Here is a 26979-nt window from a genome sequence, read left to right as displayed (position 1 = left end):
AAATCCCTGGGGCCAGCACTGTAGTGCAACAGTTTAAATTGCTGGCAACAATGCTGGCATCCCATATGAGAATACCAGTTTGAGTCCCAACTGCCCTGCTTTCCATCCAGTTCCCTGCTAATGCATCGAGGAAAGCAGTAAATGATGACCCAAGTGGCTGGAGCCCTGTCACCCACATGGGAAACCCTTATGGATTTCTAGACTCTTGGCTTTGGTCTAACCCAGTTCAGGCCTTTTACAGCCATTTGGGGAGTAAATCAGTTGTTGCAAGATCTCTTTCTGTCTCTCCCTGTCACTCTGCCTTTTCAGTAAATAAAATGAGTCTTTTTAAAAAACAACCCTAATATAGAAGCTATAACATAAATTTTTAATTATTGGTACTATACCATGAACCACAATTAATAATCTAAATAGAGGATAATATTTCACTGGGCATTAAGTTCAACATTTTTTTTTTCTGTACAAATCTACAGCTCATGGTGATATTTATAGGCTTGTATCTAAAAAGATGCCATTTTTAAAATAATGATAGAAGCCATGTTTTGCTCTAGAATACTATATTCACATGCCACATAGGTTGTTTTACCACAGTTATTGGTTTGCCAAGCTTCTGATGTCAAACTGCTCAGTTGTAAGTTCAGTTTTGTCCAGCTAATTGTTTCTCCCTGCTGTGGGGACTCTGGAGGCATGTACTCTTAAGAGAGCATCCTGTGGCTTAAACTTCTTTTCTCATATTTGAATCTACTTTGGTAGAACCTTCATGTCTTTAAAATGCAAAGCCTAGCAAAAAGCCTCCCAGAAATCCACTGGATATCACAATATTCTGTTTGATACATTCTGTTGCTTCTTCGATAATATTGCTGATTTCAGGTGTTGCTTTATTTGCTCGTTTCTTAATCTGCCTTGTTGCTTTGTTTAAATCATTTTCAACTCTCTTCCAGTCAATTTGCACATAGCCACTGTACCTGGCAATCTGAAGCAGAAGAAAACCACCCCCTAATGCAGTTGCTGCAAATTTTCCGACCTTCTGGAACAAAAATCCTGCACACCAGCCAGTCACACCACCCATTACAATCTGGGTAGCTACTGAGTATTTTTCTACCATAGGTCCCGAACTGTGGCCAAACACTTGATACCACCAGTGGTGTCTTCTTGCATATTCAGTTATATCCAACACTTCATAAGAGTTGTCATCACTTTCATATTCTTGGGGCAAGGGGTTAAAGGTCATCATGATACCACCAGCAGTCTGTTCTGGGGTGGTCCCCGCCTGCCCTCCTAGATTGTAATTTCTTTTCTTGTCTCTGTCAGGTTTTGATAATCAATGAAATTCCGGCTTCATAATGTAAACTGTAAAGTGTTCAATCCTCTTCTATTTTCTGAAAGAGTCAGTACAGAATTGGTTTATTCCTTCTTTAAATGTTGGGGAGAATTCAACAGTAAAGCATTTGATCCTGAAGTTCTCTTGTAATAAGTAGCGTGTGTGTGTGTGTGTGTGTGAGAGAGAGAGAGAGAGAGAGAGAGAGAGAGAGACAGAGACAGAGACAGAGAAAGAAAGAGAGAGAGAGAGAAGAAGAAGGAGGAGGAGGAAAAAGAGGAAGAGGAAGAAGAGGAGGAAGAAAAGAAAAAGAAGGGGGGAGGGAAGGGAGGGGAAGAAGAGGTAGAGAAGGAGGAGGAGGAGGAAAGAACTTTTTAAATCAAAGTTTCAAATAACTATAATGACACAAATTTATTTGTTACCTTTTTCTTCTTTTGTGAGCTTGGCAGTTTTGTCTTTCAAGGAATTTGTCTATTTGAGCTATGTTTATTGGCATAAAATGTTCTAATATCTTTATCATTTGGATATCTACAAAATCTATAGTGAGACACTTCTTTAATAACTTACATTAGCAATTTGTGTTATTTCTTTTTTTCTGTGAAAAACGGGTTAGAGAGTTTATCTATTATATTGACCCTTTCAAAGAACTAACTTTTGACTTCATTGCTTTCTTCTATTTTTCTTGTTTCATCCTATATCTTTCTACAAGTTATTACTTCCTTCATTTGCTTGCTTTGTTTTTAATTTGCTAAAAATTATTTTCTACTTTCTCAAGATAGATGTTTATTTTTCTTTTCTGATGGAGATGGTAGTATAAATTGTAATGTTTTCATTTTAATTTAAAGTGAAAATACTTCTTAATTTTCCTAATGATTTATTCTTTGATTTATAAGTTAACTGGAAGTGTGTTGCTGATTTTCCAGATATTTAAAGTTTTTAGGTATCTGTTATGTATCTTCTGTTTAATTCCATTGTGTTCAGACAATATACTTTGTATGATTTCAATCTGTTTAAAGCTGGTGAACTTTATCACTCAGAATATGGTCTATTCACTAGGATATGTGCACTTATCAAGAGTATGTATTCTATTATTGGATTAAGTCACCTATAAATATCAACTAGGTCAAGTTGGTTGGCAGCTATTAAAGTTTTCTTTAAATCAATTTTCTTCCTATTTATTTCATCAGTTACAGAGGGCAGAGTTGCTATGGCTCTCATTAAAATTATTTGAATATTTCTCCTAAAAGTTATAGTATTTTTTGCTTCATGCACACTGAAACTGTTATTAGACATAAGTACATTTAGTATTCCTATACCTGCCTAATAAAATTGACCCTTTTCTGAGAGATACACTCTCCATCCTTATTCAGTTTAGTTTCTATCCCAGGAAACTTTATGCAAAGTATTCTTCCCTTCTTTTAGGTTGATTTTGACTCATGGGAGATACCAGGTGGAAACCAGAATGTGGGAAGAAAGGTTTACTTCCTGATGCTCTGTTAAGTTGGTAGGGATTATGTTCCTCTATGAAGGCATCATAAATCGCTATCAGGTAGCTGCTGTCCACTATAGCAATAAGACTCACTGTCTTCTGGTAATCTCTCCTTCCCTTTACTTCTTAGGCCTAAGGATGATAATAGTTTTCTGGTTAACTGTAGGTGCTCCAGTCACTTTTTGTTTTCTGGTAACCCTGTCTACAACTCTTTAAATGACCCTTTTACTAAGCACCTTTCAATTTCTTCTAGAGTAGCCACCTGCATTCTTACTAATATGTTAATACTACTAGCTTAAGTTAGTTGTGGAGCTTATGTTGGTCCCACTCACTGGATTCAAGTAAGTTGATTGGTTGACATTAGACACTTAAAAAAAGGAAAAGGGAGTCTATTTCAAAGTTTGATTAGAGGAAGAAGTAATAATGTCTATTGACCACACTTTCCTAAATGCAGTGGCAGGGCACAATAATCTCTTATCTAAGTAATAATTCCTTGAGGTGGTTGTGGAGGATTCATACCTCATGCTAAGACTCCCCATGGACCATTAAGGAGCAGCAGGACTCCTCAACAAAGCATCGGGTATCACAATATGTCAGAGGAGCAAAACAGATATAACACCGACCACAAAAGCCTTAGGTTGCGGCCAGATTTGAAATCATATTTTTTCCCCTCACTTCATCCCATTCATCAGAAAACGTGCATTTACTTTACGAGAAAATGATGACAGATTTCCCATGCAGAGACTGAACACAGTACAGACCATACTGTAGAGGAATGCACAAAAGGCAAATGCTCAAACCAGCACAGCACTCGCACTGCAAATTCTGTTATTCTTCATAAATTTCAAAAACGGTGACATACTGCAATGTGTTATTTCTGTCTTAACCCTTCTGTGGAGTCGGTTTAGAACACTAAAAAGAAAAGAATACTGCAAACGACTGTACCTTTACAAAAGCCTGCCAACCCTCTGGCCAAAAGTTATGCAAAGAAGGGGAGAAACAATTCCTAAATCCACACCAAGGGCCGCCTGACCTATTCTGTGCTACCAAACACCCAGTTAGTTCAGTTTTGCACTAGCCTGGCCCACAGACAGTCCAGGAACAAAAGACATCCTCCAGCCCAACAAAAAGAGTGACTGGCAGCGGCGCAGGTCTGGGGGTAAACAAGACGCCCGCGTCTCACTCGAATAAAAAACTCCTCTATTAACGCCGGGACAGAAGATAACCTCGCTGTCCTTAGGCCTTTCTCACCTTGGCCCGTTTTAAGTTGTTGTTGTTTTTTTTTTTCCAACGAGACCTCTCCTTCCGGCCTACGGTGTCAATTAAAAAAAAAAAAAAAACTGTACCGGTATCTAGGTTCCGGCAGAGAGATTCTCGCGAGAAGTGCGAGCTCTGGTGGTTTCAGCGAAGCCCTCGCGAGAGGACTGGCCGCTTGGGGGACGGGCTGTGCCGTGGCTCCGCCCTCCCAGAGCGCGGGCGCGCCGTGGCGGGAATTTCGCCTGTTTCTGGTGTAGAGCCCAGGGATTCTCGGGCTGTAGTCTGGATCGCAAGCGGCAGATTTCCGAAGTTGGAAGTGTGAGCAGGTACGCAGTGCATCGCGGAAAAGGGGTTCCCCGCCTGCCAGGCTTTCAAGCCCGCGCGCGGGACTCCGACTTCCCTCACGTTCCGCTCCCAGCCCTGCGAGCAGCAGGCCCGGTGGATCTCGCTTCCGGGCCGGAGGGGCGCAGGTTGACGCCCAGGCAAAGCCCTCCGGATTCCCACCCGGAACTGGCAAGGGCGCTGTCTCTACTTTGCAGAAGAGAAACGGGCTGAGGATCGGTGTAGTAACGTAACGCAGGGAAGAGCTGGAAGCTGAAACCGGGGCTACCCTGCAGACCTTCTTTTCAGTCTGTCCCCGGCTGGAGAATCCGAGCCAGCGCGCAGATTTTCAGTCTCTGCCGCTGTCCTGTCGGGGGTGCATTTTGTGGGACAACCTTGGTCCGGGGTGTTGTGCGGGGTCGGGACTGGGAGGATTTGGCTCCTGGGTGTTTTAGTTTTTCGCTGCGCTGTGAGGACGCTTGGGGAACTTTGTCGGATAACTCTCAGTCTCAGCCTGTCTCCTCCCTCCAGGAGTCTTCCCCACCGCTTCTCTTTGGAGAGCCTACTGATAAAGCATAATGAGCCGCAAACAGTTCAGGACGGGAAGCAGATGATGGATAACTGTTCTGGTGTGTCGACGCTCCTGACCGACAGCCTAGAGCTGGAGCTGGGGACGGAATGGTGCAAACCCGCTTGCTTTTCTTGTGCTGTTGACAACGGAGGAGGAGGAGGAGGAAACCACTTTTCTGGGGACTCCTACCTTTCCAGTGGGACACTTAAGAGGTAGGCAGAAAAACTGGGGATTCTGTTTCCTTCGTCAGGTTATTCTGTTCGTTAGGGATTTTTTTTTTTTTTTTAATTTCAGTTTTGCACTAGCCTGGTCCACACACAGTCCATGAACAAAAGACATCCTCCAATCCATTAAAGTGGTGTTTGCTGAGCCGTGTTTTGTGAACGGCTTGGTGTGTCATAAGGGCATGAAGTAATGAGAGTTCTGTTGTTGATTTCCCAAGTAAGCTTATGTATAAGTGTTTTGAATATGAAAGAGACCTTGCTTGTGAACTAGTGCTCTCTTACCTTCCTGCAACCTCAGCTTTGGAATAGGAAGCTGGGCCTTCTGAGTTGATATTTCTTTCTATGGAATAGGACAGTGCTCTAGAGCTTTCACTGCTTTTTGAGTAAGACATAACACGTGTGTGTGTGTGTGTGTGTGGTCCTAGTAACTTCTGTTCTTATGTATCTGTCCTATAGAAGTCTTTGAGACTTATTTTTACATTGGGCCCCTATATGTATACATTACAGTAAAATTACTGTTCTTGAAATGTTTTGGCCATGCCTACTAAGGTGATTTCAGTCTGAAAGGCAAGCACTTTGGTTGCTTTTATATACTTGTTAGAGACAAGTATAGATTTGTTAGAGACTAGAAAAAAAGAGATTAGCTAACATGATTATGTTCTTCTCCAGATATAGGTCAGAATAATTTTCAATTTTGTTTTGTTTTTAAAGCAAATGTTCCCCCAAACAATGAAATTCCACACATGGAGACCATTAGTGAATGCAGGCAAAAGTGGGTTCCTTAGAATCCTTTTTGGGTGTTTTCTCCACTGAATTACTTTGTTCTTTATACTTTGTTAAATCACTAGATAGTTTGAAATTTTTGATGCAGTCTAGCTGTAGTGATCCTGATTATGTAAGATACTAAGCTGTTTCGTGACTATTTGTGTCATGTATCGTACTGATTCAGATAATGAAAAAAAAAAGACGTAATATACTATGGTGTTTAGCATATTTCTTATGCAATTAAACTAGACTTTTTATTTCAGATTATTTTTGAATCTCGATCCTTTACCAACTAGCTTTGAAGAGGACACAGTGGAACTATTTGGCATTCAGTGGGTTACTGAAACAGCATTGGTGGATTCCTCTAGAGAGCTCTTTCATTTATTCAGGTACTTTTTGTTCCAAATTCCCTGAATGTAGGTGCTGTTCAGTTTTGTGAGATATGATGCTGGGTGGATTCTAACCATGTAGTAACACCAGAATTGTGCTTATTGCTCACTTGATTATCTTCTAGTAACAATAACCAAATGGTAATGGTTTGATGAAATATAGTTTTAATGAGTTTTTGTAAATTGATTTTTCATATTCTTTATTCTTTGTATTTTATATTATGTACTAAATACTAAATTTTAAAGTTTTGAGCCATATTATAATTTTGGGTAAAAGATTTAAATACTTTTTTTAAAAGCTTAGTCTTTCAAAGATTAGAGAATGAACTCAAACTTTTAAATCTATCTTCCATAATAGAATCTGATTAATTCTCTTAGGCGACATATTTTGAAGTTTTTATAAAAATGTTAAAACACAGTAGTAGAGAGAATAGATTAATGAGCCTCCACATATCCTTTCTCAGTTACAGTAAGAATCAAGATTTCCTTCTTTCTTTTCTTTCTTTCATCTGTACCAACCTCCCTTCTGTTGGCTTAAGTATTTGTAAACAAATTTCAGGTATCACACGTCTCACCTTTAATTACTTCAGTATGCTTTTTTAAAAATAAACTTGTAACAAAAAGCATGAGTACCATCATTGCAACTAAATTTAATTTAGAGGGCTGATGCTGTGGCACATCGGGTTAAAGCCCTGACCTGAAGTGCTGGTGTCCTACATGGGCACCGGTTTTGGTTCCGACTACTCCTCTTCTGATCCAGCTCTCTGCTATGGCTTGGGAAGGCAGTAGAAGAAGGCCCAAGTCCTTGGGCCCCTGCACCCATGTGGGAGACCCAGAAGAGGCTCCTGGCTCTTGTCTTCGGATTGGCGCAGCTCCAGCTGTTGTGGCCAGTTGGGGAGTGAACCAGCGATGGAAGACCTCTCTCTCTGTCTCTACCTCTCTCTGTAATGCTGTCTTTCAAATAAATAAAATAAATCCTTAAAAAAAAATAAATTTAATTTAGATGATTTTTAAATCAACTGTTTTGGACCAGTTATTCAGAAACACATTAAGAATGATATTTGATATATTTATATGAAAATTGAGAGGCAGAAGGTATTCTCTCACCCTCATCCCATAAGACCTTTTTTTTTTTTTTTTTTAAATTAGTTTATTTGAGAGGCAGAGAGAGAGAGAAGTCTTCCATCTGCTGGTTCATTCCCCAGATGACCGCAACAGCCAGAGCTGTGCCAATCAGGAGCCAGGAGCTTCCCCCAGTTCTCCCACGCAGGCGCAGGGGCCCAAGGCCCTGGACCATCTTCCACTGCTTTCGCAGGCCATAGCAGAGAGCTGGATCAGAAGTGGAGCGGCCAGGACTGGAACAGGCACCCACATGGGATGCCAGTACCGCAGGCGGTGGCCTTACCCACTATGCCACAGAGCCAGCCCCCCATGAGACCTCAAGAAGAGATGTTACGTATCTGTGCCATGTTGTGATATGTTTTATCAGAAGAATAGGCTGAGTTTTACATGATACAATGTAATCCTGAACACTGCAGAGTTTATGAATCATTGTTGAGGGCATAAGTCATGAATATGGGTCAGTCTTAAAGAATTTGAAGGCAACAAGGAGGAACAGCAAGAAGATGGTAGCTTTGCATAATAATCTAAATAGCTTTGCATAGTTAGCTACATTATTCCTTTCCTTTTCTGAACTTCTGTATTATAAAACTGTTAAGCTAGAATGTTTCATGTAAGTATCTGAAACTTCTCATGGATGTAAACAATATTTTACTGACAATGAAATCTTTGATATTTGAAACAATTTGTGAGATATATGCAGCTTTTAATAGATGTTTTGGGGAGGTCAAAATTGTATTTTGTCTTCTCAAAGTTTTCACTACCTGAAGTATACCCTTTAATAAATATTCACAAAGTATTAAATTTCATCCATAAAGGAGAAGTATTGAAGCAGTATAGTGGATTTAGAAACATTATCCATATGTTTGTTACATAGTCTATATTAAAATTAACTCTCCCTTACTTTTTTTAAATTAGGCAAAGACTATACAACTTGGAAACCTTGTTACAAGCTAGCTGTGATTTTGGTAAGTTTAATGTATCTTCAATGGCAAAAACGAAATGTTGTTCCATTACAGTGAATTGTAAGTTGCAGTGATTAACACATGGTAGTGTAATGGTGTACTACAATATTATAAAGTATTACACCAGAAGCACATGACACAGTGTATTTAGCATTCAGAAGAAGTATGATATTTAACTTTGTAGCTGAGAGTTATGGTATTTTTCCAAATCTGTAGATTTGTAAAACTGACTTAAAAATAAGCTAACCTCTGAGGTGAACTGGTACTGCTTTGGAGGTAGAGTGGGATGGAGTATGTAAATGAAAACAAGTAGCATACCTCATGCTCCCCAGCCTCATCATCTTTCTGCTTTCTTGTTTGGTTTGACATTTATTGGATTGTTAATTTGGGAGAGATTAGCATAGTTAAAGTAATGAAGGAAGTTGAAGGGCAGTATGGTTTTTTGCAGGCCAGCTGCTTCTCCTTTCCAGCACATTTAATACAGTATAGAATTTAGAATTAAAACACTTATATTCAGCCTGGGTTCCAACTCCCAGTTGATTGGGGATATCACATCAAGTAATCATTCCTACCTCATAAGAGTTCTTGTGAGGGCTAGTGCAGTAAATATCATTAATGATGTTGAGCAGCCAACATCTACCTGTGACACTTTTAGTAAAACAGGTTTATTATCTTATGGAAGCAAGGGAAAATACACATTATGAGGAACTGGGCCTCCTCAGAAAGAATCAGGAATATGAAGGAGCTTGTGACAGTTTGGGCTTAACTGCTGCATGATTTTGAATAGGGTTTAAAGAAGGATATACCTTTATTCTGGATTGGATACTGTTAACAGTAGGATCAATTTAATGATTGGGTATTTTATTTTTTATCTGGAAAGTGGGAAAAATGAGAAGACTCCTATTTAGTAAAGAATCAAGAGTCTTGATGGCCAGAAGAGGGAAATGTGTGTTTTTTTGTTTGTTTGATATTTCTGTGTGTGTGTGTGTGTGTGTGAGTGTGATTATATGGTACCTTCTTTCTTTTCAGAAATGATTACTGAGGTGTTTTCTTTTTTCACAATAATCATAGAGTAGTGCTATCATTATTTTTATGTTTATAGAAATTTTTTATCTTTAAGAAGATCATGCCCTAGCTGTTCACTGTCAGTTTTCTGGACCATTTTATTTGGTTTGCCTTGCTAATCAGTATATGATTAGCAAAAATTAAGTATTATTTTTTTCATTATCTAATGAATGAAAGAGAAAAAATATGATGCCAACAGTGCTGTAGAATTTGTATTTGTGTAACACAGAAAGACATGCAAGCATGAGTCAGCATGGTAAATGGAAAATGCAGTCATGGAGACACGTATGAGCTGCTATGGGAGCCAAGGGCTTTATGCTTGTGCGCATGATTATGTGATTCTAGATCTGGGTCCTCAAGGACAGGAAGAAATTAGTTTGGCAAAAGATTTAGGGAAAGTTTTGGGAACAGAAAGGGTTTTCAGGAAGTAAAAATCAGAAAAGACATTCAAGTATGTTAAAAACATAAACATTTAGGGAGCATAGAGTAAGTAATAACTACATATGGAGCATATATGAGACTGATGAATTTAAAAGAGAAAAAAAAATCACAGTTGGCTCTGGAAATCATGCCAGAGTCTGAATTTAGTTTTGAACCCTGTAGGGCGCTTCCAAGATTGTATTAGAAGACTAAAAATGTCTTTACTACATACAATGACATAAGTAAATTGGGTTAATAGAAGGTATTTGTTGTGCAAGCTTATTTGTTAAAACACACTTAACAACCTAAAGCCACTATAGTGGACTGTAGTCTACCCACATATCTGCAGTATACACATCCATGGAGGATGACTACAGCATTTTGCATTAGGGACTTGAGCATCTGTGTATTTGGTATTCTCAGGTCATCCTATAAGCAATGCTGCTTGGATACTGAGGGATGACTATGATTGTTTAGATGATTATTTGTTACACTAACATGTTGGTATTTTTGGTGCTTAGAAAAGCTTTTAATGAGAGATTTGTCAGATGGGTTAGTAGTGCTGAAGATTAAGTGCTAAGGTAGATCTGCTTGTCCCAGCTGGCAGTTATATCAGGACTTTGTTAATAAATTAATGTAGTGAACCTTGGCCCTCAGCCTTCTCCTAGTGAGTTCTTATGTAAGTCCACTTACTGCTATGTATATTTCTTATATTTCTTGTTCTATTTCTTATTTTCCCTGGGTTGCTTTCTAGTTGAGGCAGAATGACATACTGTGTGCTGATAATTTCTTAAATATACCTGATAGTGTTGCCGTTTCTTGGTGTTTTTTGGCTGTATATTTCATTTGGATTTTTTTTTTTTTTTTTTTTTTTTTTGGTATCACCCATTTATGTCGTCATACTTGCTTACATCCATCTTGGATATGGGAAGCATGTATACACATGCACATTTTTTAATGTAAATGGCTGCTGATTTTTTCATCATTGTCATTTCTGGCTTTGATTGTATCGATTGATTTGTTCCCCTCCTGGTTCTGTGATATAGTTTCCTGCTTCTTTGAATATCGAATAATGTGTTATTATAAGATAGACATTGTAGATTTTCCATGGCTGCTTTCTGGATTTTCTTGTATTTCTTTAGGTATAAATATTGTTCTGATTTGCTGTTGATCCCTTGTAATCCATGGGATCATTCTGAGGGTTTTTTAAAAATTTTGTTAGGGCCTTTCAAAAGTAGTGTTTAGTTTAATGCCAACTAAGCTTATTAAATTAGTTTTGTAAAGTATCTGAAGTTTCTTTCTAATGCCTGGTACATTATGAGGTTTTTAAAATTCTTGCTGGTAGGAACTGAAACTATTTCCCAGCTTGAATAAGCTTTGAAAAGAATTGTTTTTTGGTGTTTTCCCATGGTCTTGAGTAATTTTTTCTCATAACTGAACAGATCTGTACTCAGTCAAAGACTTCAGAGGCTGGAAGGTGGGGTAAAGGTAGGGGTAGGGATTGCATACATTTCCAGAGTTTTTGTTTGTTTGTTTTAAATATCTTCTTTCTTCGATTATTTGTTCTGTAAATTCAGACTTCTCTAAACTCAGTATTAATGCCTTGTCAGCTCAATGAGGTGGACTGTGTTTGGGCTTTCTCCCCTGTATTATTGTAGCCTAGAAACTCTCTAGTTGTTAAGCAGATGCAATCACAGGGCTTACCTTCTCTCTGGGATAGCAGTCTTGTTTTGCCTTGTTTTTAGTGCCTGGAAACTTGTTTTGTGTTGTTTCTCAGGTTTAAGTTTAAGATGGGAGATGAATAAATCTGACCCTTTCTTTCCATCTTGCCTGACTGCAGAAGTTCACAGCAGTCTTTATGGCTGGGGGTTGTGAAAATGGGGGATACTTTTAGACCATTTTATGTTCTAAAAGAATATTCAACACTGGGTAATTTATAAAGAAAAGAGGTAAAACAAAAAAGAAATGAAAAAAGGAAAGAAAAAAAAAAGAAAAGAGATCGTTTATCCCATGGTTCTAGAGGCTGGTAAATTCAAGATCAGACCATTATATCTTGCAGAAGCGTCCTGCTGCATTATAACATGTTGTTTGTGTGACATGATAATAGCAAGTATAAGAGCAGCAAATAAGAGCTGCATAACAGACATAATATATGGTGTGATCAACCTTTGTAACAACCTGCTCTTGTGATAACTAATCCCTTGAGCAAACTTTTACTCCCAAAAGGTGACATTAATTCCTCTACTGACCTCATTAGCCTCTTCAAAAGACTCCACCTTCCAGTACCAACACAATGACAATCACATATCAACCTGAGTTTTGGAGGGGACAAACCATATCAGGGTCTGTGACTTTTTGTAGATGAAATTAAGGCATAACAATGTAGTTTAATATGTAGGTATTTGCAAAACAGTCTGACATTTATGGTCATGTTAGCTTTGTCAAAGTAGTAGTCATGTTTGTTTATATGAATTCAAATTTATGAATAAATTTTGTTTTACATTTAATATGGTTTAGGGTTTATTCCCTGCAATGCATAGTATTTTCCCTCTTTTTATTTCATGAGTATCTTTTACTTCAATATTTTGTACATCATAGCTAATAATTGATAATTTTAGATGGTATAAATGTTAAAGGAGGGAAAGATGGCATGGGGTGAGATTGGAATGATTATAAACAATTTTGATTTCTTTCTAAATACAGTTGGTACCCTTTCATGGATTTTGACTTGGGAGTAATAAAAGTTGAGACATATTTTAAGTAGACTTTGTGCTTCAAGAGGGTAAAGGAAGACATGTGAGGAACCCTGTTGCAGTAGTTTAAGACAGTAAAAAGAAAATGAATATTTTCAAGATATATTTGATTATAAATTTAATGGAACTGTGATGGAGGTTAAATACAATGGTAGAATCAAGGAAGAAATAAGCTGCTGGTAGCATTATGGAATGAAATGGAGAAAACTTAGCATGAAGAAGTTGTGAAGGAAAGCAAAGGATGCATTTTTTTGCATTATCTGAGCAGTGTGTTGGACAATACTATTTGAGTTTAGAAGCTGGTTAGGCTGGTTGACACACAAGGTCTGGAGTTCAAAGGAAAAATATGAGGTGTATATAAACCTCTGGAGTAATAAAGGAACTGAAGACATCCAACATGTCGGAAGAGATGTGTAGAGAAGAAAGTGAGACTCAGGACTGACTCCTGAGGAGACCCCTGATGGTAGTACAGTTGAGAAAGAAGAGCCAGCAAAGAGGTAGATAAAAACACCAGTCATATATGGCTTCAGTAAAGCCACGTGTAGCTACTGCTATACTGAAGACAAGTTATTTGAGGACAGATAGTATCCACCATTAGCTTAAGCAACATGGCTTTCATTGGTGACCTTAGTAATAGTTTTGAGGAGTTATGTGGGCAAGAATGACAAGGAAATCAATGGGAAGTTACAAGATAGAGAATTGCTGTTAATATGGCTTATGAAGTCACTAATGCCTGCTAATTATTTATGCTATGGTTAACATTGTCTATTTTGGTTTCAGGGAAGATATCAACCCTACATGGGAAAGCAGACAGTATTAGACAACAGTGCGTAATATTTCTCCATTATGTTAAAGTTTTCATCTTCAGGTAGGATGTCAGATGAATATTTTGATTATTGCATGAATTTCTATGTGGATATTTTCCAGACTGTTGTTGTTTATTATATATAATCATTTTTCAGATATCTGAAAGTACAAGAAGCTGAGAGTCATGTTCCTGTCCATCCCTATGAGACTTTGGAGGCTCAGCTTCCCTCAGTGTTGGTTGATGAGCTGCATGGATTACTCTTGTATATTGGACATCTATCTGAACTTCCCAGTGTTACCATAGGAGCATTTGTAAATCAAAACCACACTAAGGTTTGACTTGTTTCATTTAATTTTTGAATTATCAGCATTTTCTCCCCACAAGAAATATTTATTCAAGAGTGAAACAAATCGGTCAAGAGTACAGCTCTGGAAGCAGACTGCCTGAGTTTTGGCCTCCCCTTTTATTAATTAAATGTTTTTTGGAAAAAAAAGTCTCATCTCATCCCTCTCCTTAACTGTATAATTCATATAACTTCTAGAGTTATTGAGAGAATTTAACAAATGAATATGTACAAAATGTTTAAAACTGAAGATGTGAAATGTTTAGAAGCTTGAATGTAAATAAACTAACTTTTGTATTTTAAAATTTGCATCATTTTCCTCATTGACAAAGGTTTGGGCAAACTATTATTTATATAGTAAGATTCAAGACTGCCTTATAAAAATATGCTTTCAAAACTGTAATCATGTGTATCCTGACTTTTTTTTAAAAAATATTTAATTATTTGAAAGAGTTACAGAGAGAGAGGGAGAGACAGAACAGGGACAAAGAGAGAGGAAGAGAGAGAGAGAGATTCCACCTGCTGGTTTACTCCCCAGATGGCTGCAGTGGCCAACACTGGGCCAGGCTGAAGCCACGAGCTTCATCCTGGTCTCTATGTAGGTGGCAGGGGCCCACGCACTTGGGCCATTTTCTGCTGCTTTTCCAGGCACATTAACAGGGAACTGGATCAGAAGTGGAACAGCCTGGACACAAATCTGCGCCCATATGGGATGCTGACATCACAGGAGGCAGCTTTATGCATTATGCCACAACCCCCACCTTGTGTTCTGACTTTTGAGATCTTTATGGCATGTGATTAAGATTGTTTTGACTATGCCCTTTTTTTCCTTACTTGTGGTAATTACCCCATTCAAATTTATTTTTAAAATGAAATTTGTATTTTTCAAGTGGCCCAGCTTATAAATAACAAAGTCACCATGGGAAAATGAGATTTAATGTGAATGACAAAACATGTAAATTTACAACATTATTCCCTAAACTTTACCTTTTCTATTATATTTGGCTTCATCAATTTGAGTAGCATTCAGGTTCTAGAAACATGTCTTCGCCAAAATACATAATTAAATGTTTATATTTCTATGAAATTTAACAAAACAAAAATTAACTCTTTTATATTAAATCAATATATGTAATAATAAAAGTAAATAGAGTTCTAACAGCATTTACAGACTAATATATCCAGTCCATAGAAAGCAAGCAAATAACTACTTTTAATTATATCATTTAATAAAGATTCTTGAGCATATTGTGGGGAGAGGATATATTTTCTTTATACTGGATATCACTATATTTTCTGGATATCAACTACATAAAAATACTGAATAATTTTATCTAGCAGCAAAAAGAAAAATTTGTGCACAGAGGTCCTCATACTAGAGTTTTCCTAGGTTATTTAAAGCTCAGAAACTCACAATTTTTAAATTGCACTCTTCAACAAATAAAAAGGCATTGCTGTTCTTTTCAGAAACATGGAAGAAAAATTTACAAAGTAAAACTTAAAAGAGTCTATTTATATATTATATTTTATTCATCTGATAACTGAAACATCTTGTTTTAATGTGTATTTTCAGTTGAACTTCTGTCTAGTTTAAGAAACTCTTTTTTACACATTATTTGTTAGATAATATGTATTACAAACATTTTCTAAGATTTTTCTATTTTGCCAGTTAAATTGACTTCCCAGATAGATAACTGAAGCTTTTTATTTAGTTTATATTTATCGATTTTTCTTTTTGTTGTATAATCTAGTCATTCTTTTCTTAATGTGCAGTGAGGTAGGAAATCTAACTCTAGTTTCTTGCCAATGGATAAGTTAATAACCCATCTTTATTGAGTGACCCATGCTTCCCCTGCTGATTTGAGATACCATATTTATCCATCTCTTTCATCCCTATTCTTGCTGTATTTAATTATCTATTCCCATGCCAACATTATTTTATTAGCATGGCATCTTATTTTGTTAGTATATTTGATGAGGCAGTCCTTTCTTCATCTTTCTTTCTGGTTGTTTTAGTGAAACATATTTATGTCATTATATTTATTTCTATTGTTATTCTAAATGTTGACTGGAGGATAGTTATTGATAACCCAGTACAACACAGTAATTGAAAGTACTGGCTTTTGAGTCAAATAGACTTGGATTTGAATCCTACTGTATGAATTCAGAGTTAAATTTCTTCAACTGTCTTGTAACCTCCATTTCTTAAGAGGATAATAGTGTATAGGTGGTAGTGTAGGGAGTTCCTGGGTGCTCATTGCATTAAAAAAATTTTTCCTTGCAAAATTCTAAAGCAAAATCACGAAAACAAGTGTTTAAAAAATTCTTTTACTGCTTTGCAGCTTTAGTAGAATCAGAGATTGGTTGGAAGGGATCTTTACTGTACAAGTCTATTCAGCTGTTCCAAGGTGGGTGTATCTTAAACCAGCAGATGAAACTATATCCTGCTTTCAAAGATCTTCAGTGAAAGGATCCTCTTATGAACAAGACAGGTTTTCCCTGAGCTTTTGAATAGTGGTAGGTTAATTGGTTCTTTATCCTTGTGCTTGTGAAGGAGTGTTTCATACTATAAAATACTGAGTGATGTATCATGAATTCTCAATTACAGTTGATAATGTCATTCACAGCTTTTTCCACCATCATGGCATTTATTACATCTCCATTTGGATATCCATTGGCTGGTCCTAGAAATTCTTCACATATTAGGTGAAAAAATGAGTAAGTTTATGGGTTTTTGACTTATACCCTTTTTTATTCTATACTTTCACTGCTTTTTAAAACTAGAAATGATGAGTGCTTTCTGATATTTATTTCAGATTTATTTTATTTATATATTTGAAAGGCAGAGTGACAGAGAGTGAAGGAGAGACAGAGAGATCTTCCATCTGCTAACTCACTCCTCAAAGGCCCACAACAGCAAGGGCTGGGCCAGGCTGAAGCCAAGAGCCAGGGACTCCATCCAGATCTCCCACATTAGTGGCAGGCACCTCATAGTTGAGCCCTCATCTGTTGCCTTTCCAGGAGCTTTAACAGGAAGCTGGATCAGAAGTAGTCAGGATGCTGACATGGGAAGCGACAATCGCAAGTAGTGGCTTAACCTGATGTACCACAATACCCACCACTCTATAATTTTTTTTTTTTTTTAATGAATAGTGAGCAAAGTGAAGGAAGAACTTTTCACTCTTTTTTTTCCCCCAAAGAGAACTACTGGGAATAGCTTGGCCTTTTCATCTTTCGATACTTACTTTCTATTACATACATGTATAGCATGTATACATACATGTATATCATAGTTAACATAGTTAGCATTTTGGTTTTATTTCTAACCACAGATGGTATCATCATCCTGTTCAATGTGATCTTTTATTTGGGAGTATTTTAGAGAGCTGTTCATATTAGTATACATAGTTCTACTTTATTCATTTAAGGGCTAATGTTATAGATCTACTGTACTTTATTTAGCCATGTCCATTTTTAAACATTTCTATTATTTTGTGATATTAAAAATAATTTTTCACTGAACATTTTTCTCCGTTATATATATTCTATGTACAAGTTATTTACTGTTTTAATATTATATATGCTACTCATTTGCTATACAGCTACTCTTACCAATCTACATATATTACTTGTAAACATGACTATCTTATTCTCTTGCAATTGTGGATAATTCCAAATATTTTTTTTGCCAACTAATATGTGGAAATTGATACTGCATCACATATTATTTTGTATTTTCCTGGTTATTTCCAAATTGTATGGTCAGTTTATACAGTCATTCATTGCATAATGATGAGAATACATCCTCAGAAATGTGTCATTAGGAGAGTTTATCATTGTGTGCACATCATAGTGTATACTTAGAAAACCTACATTGTGTAAGTCAATCTTTCCATGTGGCTTCTTGGTACAATCAAGATATGCATTAAGATGTATATAGATACATGATTTCCTATCTCATATGGACTCTCACACATTTCCTCAGAGCAGTAACTCTGATAACAGGTACAAAATTTGAAAATACATGAAGTCGATTTATTAGCATTTGTTAAAAGAATAATAATTTAAAAGTCTTTGTTGATTAGAAATTTTGGTGAAGATTTTATGGTGTTTCCTCACTTTTTTTAAAGTGATATGGCATTAATTCATACTTAGACTTATTGTAACAGGAAAGTTATTAAATGATACTTGGCAGGATGGAAAACTTTTTAAAATTTTTATCAGTGCTCAAAAGAGATAGCTATTGTCTTCAAATTCAACTTTTAATTGCAGAAAAAATTTTAAAACAGTATATTTTCAATTTTGTTGTCTTTTAAAGGTATGCAGTTATTTTCCAATTCTGAATAAAACTATAGTTTTAATTAGAATTTATTTTATTACATTTTTAGAACAAGTTGTATATAGTCATCAGTTTATGAATCTGGCAAGTGATAATTTAACCAATGTCAGCCTGTTTGAAGAACATTGTGAAAATCTCCTTTGTGATTTAATAAGCCTGTCACTCAACAGGTATGACAAGGTAATACTTTATAAGTTTATTTGTATTTTTGGTACTTAATGTTAATAGTCCTTAAGGTGTGCTGTTTAGTCTGTAATCAAAATGGTTTACTTGTTAATTCTCTTAATTTTATATTTAATTACTATTATAAAGGAGCTGAAAGGGAAAATAATTTCAATTGGAATATTTTGAATGTACTGCAATTAGTAATTAGCATCTTGGAGCTTTTTTTTTTTCATAGAAAAATAGTATTTCTTATCTTGTAAAAAAAATAAAACAAGATGCTTGTGGAAATGACTGGAAGTTAAACTTCAGTTCAAATAGGAGAGGCTATCTCTTTAATAATTTGTTGTATTGCTGTACATAATGATAAAATGAATACTTAAATTACTTAACAAAAGTTTTTGTTTACTCTTTTTTCCATGAAAGGTTGATTGACTGTTTTTATTAGGTTGCATTTACCAGAGTGCTTAATGGAGGCGGTGAATTTTTTTTTAAGAATTGTGAATCTTGTTTTATTTATCTGAAAACATGGTGAGGGAAAGAGAGAGAGAGATCCTCAGTCTGCTGATTCACTCTTCAAATGGCTGCAATAGTTGGGAGTTGGGACTGGGCCAGGCCAAAGCCCGGAGGCCAGAACACTTTCTATTTACCCCTTGGCCACTGATGTTAATTTTGCAATCACTTAATCTTTATAAATTTCTAAGTATTTTTTCTGTCTTATAATAATTTTTACTTCGCTTTTTATTGGATCAGAAATTGTTTTCTAATCTTTTCATAAGATACTTGTGTGTTTGTGTATATGTGTTACATGGATTAGAACTAGATCAGTAATCTATGATCCAGAGGTCAAATCTAGCCCTCTACCTGTTTTTGTAAGTTAAGTTTTACAGTAACACAGCCCTGTCTCTCTTACTTGTTATCTATAACTGTTGATGTTAATACACCAGCAAAATTAAGTAGTTGTGACACAGGTTATATTGAAAACAAAATTTTAAATATTTCTAAATACAGAAAAACTTATTGACCACTAGATGAGATGATTAAACCAATTTTGGGCGGCTGTCACTCTGCCATAGTGAGTAAGCTGCTTCCTGCAGTGTTGGTATCCCATATGGATGGTTTGAGTCCTGGCTGCTCCACTTCTGATCCAGCTCTCTGCTAGTGTGCCTGGGAAAGCAGTGGAAGATGGTCCAAGTCCTTGGGCCCCTACACACATGTGGGTGACCTAGAAGCTCCTAGCTCCTGGCTTCAGCCCAGCTCCAGCCATTGGGGCCATCTGGGGAGTGAACTAGTGGGTGAAAGATTCTCTCTCTCTCTCTTTTCCTCTCTCTCTGCCTCTGCATCTACCTCTACCTCTCTAACTCTTTCAAATCTTAAAAGAAAAAATTTTAAAGTAAAAAATTAAATTCATTTTGTGCTTTTTTTTTAAAACGTTAATTTATTTTTTTGAGAAGCAGAGTTACAGATAGAGAAAGGGAGAGACAGAGAGGTCTTCCATCTGCTGGTTTACTCCCCAAATGGCTGCAATGGCCGTAGCTGGGCTTATCCCAAGTCAGGAGCCAGGAGCTTCTTCCAGGTCTCTGACATAGGTGGAGGGACCCAAGCACTTGGGCCATCCTATGCTACTTTCCTAGGCTATTAACAGAGAGCTGGATTGGGTACAGGAGCAACCAGGACTTGAACCGGTGCCCATATGGGATGCCTGCATGCATCTTCTTTATTTGAAAGATCTTCCATCTGCTGGTTCAATTCCCAAATGCTAACAATACCCAAGACTGGACCAGGCCAAGCCAGGAGCCTGGAGCTCCATCCAGGTCTCCTTTGTGGGTGATAGGAACCCAAGTATTTGAGCCATGATCTGCTGCCCCCCAGTATGTGCATTCTTATCTCAGGAAGTTGTACCCAAAGTAAAGGAGCCAGAATTAGAGCCAGGTACTCCAATATGGGATGTGGACACCTCAAGCAGCAACTTAACTTTTATGTCACATTCTCGCCCCCGGAAATTTACTTTGAAATTTAATGAAATGCAATCTTTTTCATAGTTTTACATAATTGAAAACAAAGTTCTCTAATTCATTCTTTTAAAACAAGTAGATATGTAGCATGTGTAATTCTGTTGCTGCCTCATTAGTAACTCATTTTGGTTCTTTCCTACAGGTTAGGCTTACTGAAGCATTAATGAATCATCATTGTCCATGTCTGTGTGTTAAAGAATTATGGATTCTACTTATTCATCTCCTAGACCACAGAAGTAAATGGTCTCTTTCAGAAGTAAGTTGGAAAATTGATGTTAGTTGTCGTTACTAACTCTTACATTGAATTTATTCAATAGTTTCATCAAGAAAAATATTACTAAATTCTTTCTTTATAATACAGCAATAGCAATCACCAAACAGAGCATTAGCAGGATACAGAATACCTAATTTATTTTTAATCTTAAATTAGTGATTTGAAACATCTAAAAGTGTAAGGTAAGTTTTGACTTTCAAGTTTTTATTTTTTTTTTTGAACATCATAAAGTCTTTTCCCCTTTGATTATTTACTAATTTTTAAAAATTTCATTGACATCATAGACTTCAGTTTTTCAATTTTCTGTAACCTCTATGTTTACTAGGCTTATTTATTTTAAAATAGCCAAAGTTGGCTGGCGCTGCGGCTCAATAGGCTAATCCTCCGCCTTCTGGCGCTTGCACACCAGGTTCTAGTCCCCATCGGGGCACCGGATTCTGTCCCGGTTGCCCCTCTTCCAGGCCAGCTCTCTGCTATGGCCCGGGAAGGCAGTGGAGGATGGCCCAAGTGCTTGGGCCCTGCACCCCATGGGAGACCAGGAGAAGCACCTGGCTCCTGCCTTCGGATCAGCGTGGTGCGCCGGCCGCAGCGGCCAACGGCAAAAGGAAGACCTTTCTCCCTGTCTCTCTCTCTCACTGTCCACTCTGCCTGTCAAAAAAAAGTAAAATAAAATAGCCAAAGTTATACAGTTGAAATAAGTTATATTCAGATTTTAAAGGCTTTTTTTTTTTTTAATCAAGTAAGTAATTTCCAGGGCATTCATTTGGAGTGGAGATTAGGACACAGCTTGGGATCCCTGCATTCAGAATTGAAGTGTCTGGGTTTGAGTTGTGGCTCTTATCCTACTTCTAGCTTCCTGCTAATGCATATGCTCTGCTTGGATCCTTGCCACCCACATGGGAGACCTACATTGACTGGGATTCCTAACTCCTGGCCTCAACCTGGACCACCTCCAGGTACAGTAGGCCTTTGGGGAGTGAATAGGAACTCTGTCTCTCTGCCTTTAAAATAAATAAATAATAAGTACATAAATATAAGAATTTTTTAAAAAAATAACAGTTTCTATTCATAATAGTGAAATAATCTGAACTTCTTGTTTAAAAAAGCAATCATTCTGAGTGTGTCATTAAGCTAGCAGAATGTAAGTACTAAAATCAAATAGTAAATGTAAGTGACAACTCAAATCAGTGGGACATTGAATCTACTTCATGCCCTTGGAGGCAGGTTCTAAATTATGTAAACTCAAACTTTGAGTTTCACACATGATAGAGTAAAAGAATAGGAAAAAAAAGCTCAGAATTGACTCAAGTTGAAAGCCTACTGACAACTCCTACTATCATTAAAGCTGGACACTCAAAAGATAGACTAGAAACTCAACTTAATTTGAAAGGAAAATAGCCTGTCTTTAACTGTGCTGTCTTGCAGAAGGTTAAAATTGTTACTGTGTATTTATTATTTCAATCCAGCTCTCATGCAGGTTTATAACCTGAGTTCATAATATGTAGATTTCATTAAAAATTTCAATCTGTTGATTTCTTTGTAACCACATTTAATTGATGGGTGGCTAAACATAGACTCCCTACAAAGGATAGAATAACAAGAACAAATACATTTACACAAAGATATGCCAACAGCATAACTATAAAAGGAATGCTCAAAACTATAAATTGAAAGAAGTAAAAGTCAGCAAAGCTCATATCACAAACCTTTCTAACAAGCAAATGCATTTGAGAAAAACTGCTCAAAGGAGAGAAGAAAATTAGAAGTGATCATAAAATGAATATAAAACCATTGCCAGGGCCGGCGCCGCAGCTCACTAGGCTAATCCTCCACTTTGCGGCGCCGGCACACTGGGTTCTAGTCCCAGTCGGGGCGCCGGATTCTGTCCTGGTTGCCCCTTTTCCAGGCCACCTCTCTGCTGTGGCCAGGGAGTGCAGTGGAGGATGGCCCAAGTGCTTGGGCCCTGCACCCCATGGGAGACCAGGATAAACACCTGGCTCCTGCCATCGGATCAGTGCGGTACGCCGGCTGCAGCGCGCCAGCCGCGGTGGCCATTGGAGGGTGAACCAACGGCAAAAGGAAGACCTTTCTCTCTGTCTCTCTCTCTCACTGTCCACTCTGCCTGTCAAAAGAATAAAAAAATAAATAAATAAATAAAAATAAAAAAAAACCATTGCCAGAACAGAAAATACTGAATAAAGTTTCTTGTGTACTTTCTGGATAACAAAAGGGCAAAAAGAGAGTGAGGGTGATATTCTTTGTTGATTGGGTGGTTATGGGAACAGGAAACAAAAGTAGAAAATTTAGTGTCTTATAAAACAAAATACTACATAAACTAAAAAACCAAAGACTCCCCCACTCTCCTATAACCAACACCAATGAAAAGGAATACAGAAACAGGAGGGTGGGTGGATGTTGGGCACTGGGCACAGTGGTTAATTAACACTTGGAATTGCCTGCATTCTCTTGAGTGTCTGTTTCAAGTCCCTCTTCCTCTGCTTCTCTCCACCTTCTTGCTAAAGCACATCCTGGGTCTGGCTTAAGTGTATGGGTCCCTGCCACACACATGGGAAACCCAGATTGAGTTATAGGATCCTGCTTTTGGTTTGATCCAGGCTTGGCTATTGTGGACATTTGGGAGTAAGCTAACAAGAAGATTTCTCTCTCTCTCTCTCTCTCTCTCCTCTCTACTTTTCAAATAAAATCCAGATAAAAATTCTAAAAATCTTTTAAACTAGTCAATAATGAAATGACATCTGGCTTTTATGTTTATTTACTTATTTTCATTTTATTTTATACAATGAGAGCCTGTTTTGAGTCTGTACTGACAAAAATGGAGATATATATATATATATTATATATATATATATATTTTATATATATATATATATTTTATTTGTCCACTTAAAATCTTTCAAGAATGAGGTGAAGTAAATCTGTGAAACAGAATTGAAGGGAAACCTGAAAGATTTAGGCTGAAAAATAGTGATGCCAGATTCCGAGGTCTGAGAGGTAGGAATGTAATTAAAATTGGCCATCTTTCCTGAAAAAGAGACAGTAATCAAAATAAAGGGGAGTAGCTTCAGATTCTGCGAACATTAGAAAGGTAAGAGGAATTGCCAGATCTTGACTAATAACTTGAACATTTACATGAAATACCTGTTTAAAAAGCTTATTAAAGCTCAATAAGTATTCACCAGCAGATTAGATAAATGGTTTATTCTTTATCATACATTAGAATATGCTAGTGAACTGTGGCTATACACATTAATATGGGTGTGCTCAGAAACCTAATATTAAACATAAGAAGTATATTGCTAAAGAGTAGAAGCAAGCCACTTAAGAATAAAAACCTAGGCTTGGGGATGTAGTATGATGGATTAAGCTTCCACCTGTGACACCAGCATCCCGTTGGGCAATGGTTCAAGTTCCAGCTGTTCCACTTCTGAACCAGTTCCGTGCTAAAGCTCCAGGGAAAACCGCGGTAGATGGCCCACATACTTGAACCCCTGCCACTCAACATGGGAGGTTGAAGTTCCTGGCTCCTGGCTTTAGTCTGGCCCAGTCCCTGGCTGTTGTAGCCATTTGAGGAGTAAAACAGCAGATAGAAGATACCTCTGTCCTTCCTTCCCTTCTTCCCTCTCTTCCTCCTTCCTCTTCTCTCTATAACTCTCCTTTCAGATAAATAAATTAATCTTCTTTTTAAAAAAAGAATAAAAACCTGTATAAACAAAATACAGGTGAAGCCAAACAATGTTATGGGCTTATATACCTGTATGGCAAAACTTATAAAAGCAAGGGAATGATTTATCATGGAAGTCAGGATAATTGTTAGACCTGGATCAAAAAAGATGTGATTGGATCGGAGCGGCAAGATGGCGAAATAGGAAGGGAGCACATTGATAGTTCAGCAAGACACACAGGTTAATAAAAGTGGAGATACTGCAGGGACAAGGAAGAGTAGGGGAAGAAACAGCAGCAGAAACTCTTCCGGAACTAGTGATTCACAGTGGACCTGCGTGGAGAGCGTGGGAGCCCAAGTTCGGGACACCAGCGGCAGACTCAACGCACCAGCACTGGAACACGAGGTGAGCCGAACCTCCATAGCCTGAGACACCAGCGGGCAAGCAGAAAGAGGAGACTAGAGGGAACGAGGCTTGAAACTCCGTGGGGAAAAGTTCACCAGGCTAACTAGAAGAGAGAGAGGAAAAAAAAAAAGAAAAAAAGTGACCGATACGGACACGAGTTTCTCTCCCTCCACTCACCCCTCAAAGGCGAGCAAGACAAAGAGCAGGCACCATTTTGGACATACATCATAAGCAGGGCGACCTCAGGTCTGCACCGGCCCTGAGCCTAGCAGAAAAACCTGACTCTGGGGGGAGGGGTGAAATAACAGGAGATTAGCATCTAACTTGGCAACCCAGTGGGAGACTGCAGGAGAAGTGGAGCCCACACTGAGGGCAGCAGAGATTCCCTGTGTGGTCCTTGGGAAAGAGCTTCCCATCTCTGGCTCCTGTGGGTATATCATTTGCCTGCTAACTACCTCCAATTACGTTCAGCTGTGCGGAATTACTTCCCTTTTGAATCAAAAAAAGAGAGAGAGATTTACCACACCTAACCTGGGAGTGTCATCTTTGACACACCCTCAACCCTGAGGAACCAAACACAGCTCTCAGTCCACACTCATCTCAAGCCTCTAAAGCTCCACCGAAAGCAGACAGTCCACTTAATATAGAGCCATAGCGTAACAAGAAAAAACACCACAGTGAAGAAACCAAATATCTCCAACATGCCATACAACAAACGCAAAAACCAAGGTAACAAGAACAAGGAAGACACTATGACGCCCCCAAATGAAAAAGACACCCCAATTCAAGATTATGAAGATGATGAGATAGAAGAAATGCAAGAAGCGGATCTCAAAAAATTGATAAGGACATTAAGAAGTTCTCAAAAACAAATTCTTGAACTACAGAAATCCTTAGTGGACAAGATAGAAAATCTCTCTCGTGAAAATGAAATATTAAGGAGGAATCAAAATGAAATGAAACAACTAGTAGAACAAGAAACTGTGATAGTGACAAAAAACCACAATGAAATGAAGAACTCAATAGATCAAATGACAAACACATTAGAGAGCCTTAAAAACAGAATGGGCAAAGCAGAAGAGAGACTATCAGACTTAGAAGACAGAGAACAGGAAAGGAAACAGGCAAACCAAAGAAAAGAAGAAGAAATTAGAAATCTAAAAAATATTGTCGGGAATCTACAGGATACTATTAAAAAACCTAATATTCGGGTTCTAGGAGTTCCTGAAGGCATGGAGAGGAAAAAAGGATTAGAAGGCATTTTCAGTGAGATACTACCAGAAAATTTCCCAGGTTTGGAGAAGGACAGAGGCATCTTAGTACAGGAAGCTTATAGAACCCCTAGTAAACATGACCAAAAGAGATCCTCACCACGACACGTTGTAATCAAACTCACCACAGTGAAACATAAAGAAAAGATTCTAAAATGTGCAAGATAGAAACGTCAGATTACTCTCAGAGGATCTCCAATTAGACTCACAGCAGACTTCTCATCAGAAACCCACAAGCTAGAAGGGAATGGCGAGATATAGCCCAGGTACTAAGAGAGAAAAACTGCCAGCCCAGAATATTATATCCTGCAAAGCTCTCATTTGTGAATGAAGGTGAAATTAAGACTTTTCATAGCAAACAGAAACTGAAAGAATTTGTTGCCACTCATCCTGCCCTGCAAAAGATGCTTAAAGATGTGTTACACACAGAAACACAGAAACATGGTCACCAATATGAAAGAAGGTAAAGGAAGGAAACCTCACAGCAAAAGATCACAGGAAGCTCAATTTCTCTTTGACATAGAATTAAACTCTGATGCTCTGTTAAAGCAATGTGTTAAAGTAATCTAAAAACAAAAAGCAATTCAAATCAATTGGCAATCTACAAAAAGAGTTAAAGATTTTAAAAGCTATTATTAAAATTGCTATATTGGTCTATTATGCTATGTTTATGTGTGTACATATTGTATGTCCACATAGGAAATTTTATTAAGAGTTTTATTTTAAATGGCTTATAGATAAGATTGTCCATAAATTTAAGCTGCTAAAATCAATCAAAGATACATTTTAATTTGTGTGACCTGAATCTGTGTATCATATGTTTTAAACTTGTTGGTAGAAAGAAACTAAAAACATTTTATATGGTTGTGCTTAAGTTTACTGGTTAAACAAACTACACCATGTTAGATATTTAAGAGGTGTTTTCAAATACATGATTCTTAAAATTTTTAGAAGGCATTGGACCTTATGGTAAATGTTTTCTTAAGTTGTTATCTAATGGTTGAAACTGTTTGCTAAGTATTC

At 37.4% G+C, this 26979-nt stretch overlaps 2 protein-coding genes across 5 annotated transcripts in view; one reads left to right on the top strand and one right to left on the bottom strand.

Annotated features, from left to right (window-relative positions):
* Positions 1 to 436: 436 nt before the first annotated feature.
* LOC133757013 (FUN14 domain-containing protein 1-like) lies at positions 437 to 4121 on the bottom strand. Its single transcript, XM_062187626.1, has 2 exons — positions 4059 to 4121; positions 437 to 1379 (listed from the first exon to the last, which is right to left on the bottom strand). The coding sequence occupies exon 2, from the start codon at positions 1232 to 1234 to the stop codon at positions 767 to 769; it is 468 nt and encodes a 155-aa protein (XP_062043610.1). The 5' UTR covers positions 1235 to 1379; positions 4059 to 4121; the 3' UTR covers positions 437 to 766.
* Positions 4122 to 4257: 136 nt separating this feature from the next.
* The window catches only part of MMS22L (MMS22 like, DNA repair protein), a 131829-nt gene continuing 109107 nt past the window's right edge, over positions 4258 to 26979 (top strand). For 3 of the 4 annotated variants that reach the window (XM_062186524.1, XM_062186523.1, XM_062186521.1), the window contains exons 1-9: positions 4258 to 4390; positions 4917 to 5168; positions 6209 to 6334; positions 8372 to 8421; positions 13437 to 13524; positions 13619 to 13796; positions 16435 to 16525; positions 18196 to 18326; positions 20466 to 20579. In XM_062186524.1, the coding sequence (XP_062042508.1) occupies positions 4996 to 5168; positions 6209 to 6334; positions 8372 to 8421; positions 13437 to 13524; positions 13619 to 13796; positions 16435 to 16525; positions 18196 to 18326; positions 20466 to 20579 (951 nt within the window). In that variant the 5' untranslated portion in view covers positions 4258 to 4390; positions 4917 to 4995. Of the gene's footprint in view, positions 4391 to 4898; positions 5169 to 6208; positions 6335 to 8371; positions 8422 to 13436; positions 13525 to 13618; positions 13797 to 16434; positions 16526 to 18195; positions 18327 to 20465; positions 20580 to 26979 lie in introns of all 4 variants that reach the window. The other variant, XM_062186522.1, reaches the window with a different exon arrangement.

The sequence above is a fragment of the Lepus europaeus genome, chromosome 3, assembly GCF_033115175.1.
Source record: "Lepus europaeus isolate LE1 chromosome 3, mLepTim1.pri, whole genome shotgun sequence".
Taxonomy (NCBI): domain Eukaryota; kingdom Metazoa; phylum Chordata; class Mammalia; order Lagomorpha; family Leporidae; genus Lepus; species Lepus europaeus.
Note: the sequence above shows the minus strand (reverse complement) of the source record. Positions and strands in the feature narration are given on the sequence as shown.